Raw genomic sequence first — 4802 nt, 5'->3', positions numbered from 1 at the left:
GGCTGGGGTGGGAACCGGGTGGAGGGGAGCTATGGGGGGAAAAAAGAGGAACAACTGTAATAATCTGAACAATAAATATTTAATTAAAAAACAAAACAAAAAAACCCCCAAAAAACAACATTACCACACCTCTTCTCCCAACAGGTATATTTCTTGTTATCCAGCCTACAGTCTTAGTGAAATCTGAGTTCTCTTTGTTTGTGTCCAGACCTCTGAGATGGCTGGGTCTTGTTTCTACCCTCCTTTCCCATTTTAACTGTGTGATCGGCAGTTCAAACAGGGCTCTTTTGTGAGAGTCCCCTTATCCAAAACCTAGATGAGGAATGTTGCTGCTAAGAATCTGACACCTGACAAGAATGAAGAATAATTTGCTGCCCGTTATTAGACACTTCGATAAACCAGACATACGAGTCAAAAACTAATGGTGATGACAGACATTATCCTGCATTTGACGGGCACATTTGGAAACTGATGCTGGAAAAGCTGTAGAATTCTGCATGTCTTTAGATATCTGGCTTCAAGATGAAATTCTTAATTAAGCCTGTTAAGTTTATTTGTTTCCTAACCAACTTGCAAGGCATTTACATGAGACTCTGACCATTTTTGTGTGTGTTCCATTTCAGATTTCATTTTCTGCATAATATGAAAAAGAAGTTGACTTTTGAAATACTTATGTTGAATTTTAAAAGGTGATATATAGAAACATAGAAAAGTCTGCTTCTGTCTGGGTAAGACTTTGATATCAAGAACTTTATAAAGATATAAAAATATAGAATCAAAAGACGTAAAAATTGACTATAGAGATAGCTCAGAAAATTCCATAGGGTAATAGGAAGGTGAAGGTAGATAGTTGTGAGAAAGTGGAAATCTCTTTTCCCTTTTAAGAGAGTATAGATGTATGTATTTTTTGTCCATTTAAAATGTAGCAGACCTCAGTCTAGAAATCACATAAACTTTGTTTTATTCTTATGTTGACATCTTCATCTGTTCGCAAATATTTGACTATTTCTCATACACTGGAAAGAAATTAGGTAATCTCTTAAATCCTAAATATTGTAGCTCCATTTGTAACAAAAATTTTAAATGCTATAAATAAATGTAAATCAGTTTGTAATTATTCTCTGAATTAATAATACTTTTTACTCCACATATCAAATAATGTCATTAATTAATCTAACTAAATTATACTTTGTATATTTTTGTATTAAGTTCCTAAAGAAATGGTTAACTTAGATCAGTGATTTTCAACCAGTGTGCTGCAAGAATTTTTAAAAAATGCAATACCCGACTAAGTCAGGGGCACTGACCTCTTTTCCCCTAGATTGTTAAATAAAAAAAATAATAATAGCCAACACAACAGCAGTCTGGTGTGAATGATTAAATATTTTACCTATTTTTTGTCAGATCAGCAAAACATATATTTTTTGGTGTGCTGCAGAATTTTAGTAATTAATTTGTGTGTGACATGAAATGAAAAAGGTTGAAAATTGCTGACGTAGATGAACAATGAACCCTGAAGAAAATCCTCTGACACACACTTATTAGTTACATGTCTCCTACCTCCCAGTAACCTAGATAACAGCTTCATATTTTAAGAGTTTAAAGAGCTCTTCTAAATCCCAGTTCAAATTGCTAATATCTGAAGGGGAAAAGGAAATAGCATTTGAGAAAGCTCCTACAGGTGGATTAACATAAAGAAATTTAGTTCTTAAACGTCTTGGCTTTTGTGACTGAGAAGTAAGAAACCCAGGGGTAAAACTTAAAGTATTTAACAGCACATTTCAGCAAGGAAAAACAATTAGCAAATCAAGTCACTGTTTCTAATTATACTTTAGTCCTGATTCTGAAGAACTTATAGTTTATTAAAGTTTAGCCTTGACCCCAGTCATGAAGAGATAGATATGAGTTCACATTCCTAAACCTTTTTCATCGCAACCTGATTAGAGAATAAACTCAATGTTAAACCTGTGTAGTAAGTAACTAGTCTTTTGTTTTCCTTATTAGAACTTAGTTGGGCTTTGGATTTTAGACATATCACACAAGTGTATTTTCATTTGCTTTTTAGCATGTTATTTTTTCAATTTATGGATTCTAGTTAGCGAAGTTTTTTAAATCACAGATAAATATGGTAAAAAGAAAAAAGTCCTATCTGTTCATTTATTATTTTTTTTGCAATGTCTCTTGAGAGTAGATATTTGATTTAGGATAAATTTGATTTGGCACCATGAAAACATCCACAACTCTGTACTTTACAGATTCTGGAAGTATTTGTGAAATCACTGTTTTTCTTGGAATTATTTACAACTAGAGGCCTGATGCATGAAATTCATGCATGGGTAGGGTCCCTAGGCCTGGCTGGCAATCAGAGCCAATCAGGTTCCCCGCCTTCACGCCTCCTCCTTCCCTTGCTCCCTCAGCACCCCACTGCCGCCACTGGTCGCCCGCCATGTTCTGTGCTGCTCCCTGGTGGTCAGCGCATGTCATAGTGAGTGATTGAACTCCTGGTCTCCCAGTTGAACTCCCGAGGGGAAAATTTGCATATTAGCCTTTTATTACATAGGAAGGATTGGATCAATTAGATCACCATTTTGATATTAAGGAAATTTCATAAATATAAATTATGAGTAGATACTTAACAGCTTCATAAAAGATTCATTAACCTGTTTTACTATGCCAGGCAAATTTACCTTAATGTTTCTTCCTCTCTTTTTTTCTTTCTTAGTTCATCTAGTAATCTCTCGAATATCTTAGCATCAATTTCAGCTTTATTCTTTAAATACAGTCTATTAAGTAAATATTTTCCTGAAATATAAACAGAATAATATTAATTTTGAAAATCTATAAAGTATAGTGAGATACATTTTGAAAATTAACAATAAAAATGAATTCTGCCTATATCCAAATATATTTTCCTTTAAGCATTTATTTAAATAGAGCCCAGATTCTTGAAAATATTAAAAGACCACCTTAAATCATTTTTAAAATATATATATTGGCATGTCATAAATAACAAAAAACATGAAAAAATGTAATATATTTCCCTCCTAAAATGCATATGACAGAATATTCTTGGCCTCCTTATCAAAGATTAGTTGACCATATATATGTGGGTTTATTGCTGGGCTCTTTATTCAGTTCCCTTGGCCTATGCATCTGGTTTGATGCCAGTACCACACTGTTTTGATTATTATAGCTTTGTACAAAGTAACAGAATAATTAAAATTTAGTTCTGCTGTCTTTATGTGCTTAATATGTCCCATTTGAGATGAAGAAGGACTAATAAATGATCTTTGCCCTCAGCCTAATATACATCCTATATAATAAAACCCTAATATGCAAATGGACTGAACAGTGGAATGACTGGTCGCTATGATGCACACTGACCACCAGGGGGCAGATGCTCAACACAGGAGCTGCCCCCTGGTGGTCAGTGCGCTCCAACAGGGGGAGCACTGCTCAGCCAGAAGCCAGGTTCACGGTTGGCGAGTGCATTGGTGGTGGTGGGATCCTCTCCTGCCTCTGCGGTAGTGCTAAGGATCCCTCGGGGGATGTCTGCCTGCTGGCTTAGGCCCGCTCTCTGCGAGAGGGCGCAGACTGGGCTGAGGGACCCCCTCCCCAGTGCATGAATCTCTTGCACTGGGCCTCTAGTATATATATATTTCATTTAGAATTTATAGTGCTGACTGAGAGGGGGGTGTTAAATTCTCAGCTCCAAAGCATAATTACAAGGGCTTGCTGGGATCTCCAGTGCCCTACTACTCTAATCCTGGTCACCTACTCCATGGATGGCTGCCTCATTTTGTGTACCCCTCAGGGCATAAAGGGATTGCTGGAGTGGTATTTGTACCTAGTGAGGGTGGAGAGTTTTCCACTTTATATTTTAACTAAAAATATTACCAGCAATAAAAACTTCACTTTCAAATTTACATGATAAATATTTACCAACCATTGGTTTCTGTATCTGACAAATAGATTACTAAATCTGGTGTAATTCCTTTCTCCACTAAGGTTGTCCACAGTTCTTTCGTAACAGGGCAGTTGTCCACTATCCATCCTCCAGATTTTGGGGCACCAGAAAACCTGTTCTTGGTTTGTTCAACTACCTGTAAAAAAATGACACACTGATATTACCATCATAGCTAGACAAGTCAAGGATACTACCTTGATGCATCACTTTCTGTGAACCTTAACTATCTTCTGAGTTCTTCTGACTTTCAGAAAAAAAAGAGAGCTACTTAATTTTAAAAGAGAAACTATAAGCAAGTCTTTAGAAAAAAAATTTAAACACTTTGAAATGTGTAACATAAGAGGATCAGTAAGTAAAAAAGTGATAGGGAAGAAATATAAGTGAAATAAATACGACAAGACAAATACTGTATGATTTCACTTATATGTGGAATTTAAAAGAACTAAACTCATAGAAAGTGAGAATAGATTGGTGGTTGCCAGAGGTTAAGGTGAGGGTGGGGGGATATATGTGAAGGGAGTTAAAAAGTATAAACTACCAGTTATAAAATGAGTAAGTCCTGGGGATGTAATGTACAACAAGGTGACTATAATTAACAATATTGCAGTGTACATTTGAAAGTTGCTAAGAGAGTGGGTCTTAAAAGTTACTACTACACACAGACAAAAAAGTACGTGAGGTGATGGACGTTAACTAAACTTATTGTGATAATCATTTTGCACATCTAATCTAATAAAAGAGAAAAATGCAAATTGACCACACCTCCGCTATGCCCCAAGCCACGCCCACCAGCCAATCAGAGCGACTATATGCAAATTAACCCAACCAAGATGGC

At 35.9% G+C, this 4802-nt stretch overlaps 1 protein-coding gene across 1 annotated transcript in view; it reads right to left on the bottom strand.

Moving 5' to 3' along the window:
- Positions 1-4802, bottom strand: part of AK9 (adenylate kinase 9) — a 119359-nt gene that overhangs the window by 61070 nt on the left and 53487 nt on the right. The window contains exons 17-18 of the mRNA XM_014531391.1: positions 3947-4103; positions 2688-2802 (exon numbers count right to left, since the gene is read on the bottom strand). Of these exons, the coding sequence (XP_014386877.1) occupies positions 2688-2802; positions 3947-4103 (272 nt within the window). The remainder of the gene's footprint in view (positions 1-2687; positions 2803-3946; positions 4104-4802) is intronic.

The sequence above is a fragment of the Myotis brandtii genome, unplaced genomic scaffold, assembly GCF_000412655.1.
Source record: "Myotis brandtii unplaced genomic scaffold, ASM41265v1 scaffold8, whole genome shotgun sequence".
In the NCBI taxonomy this organism is placed as follows: Eukaryota; Metazoa; Chordata; class Mammalia; order Chiroptera; family Vespertilionidae; genus Myotis; species Myotis brandtii.
This window is presented reverse-complemented; position numbering and strand designations above follow the sequence as displayed.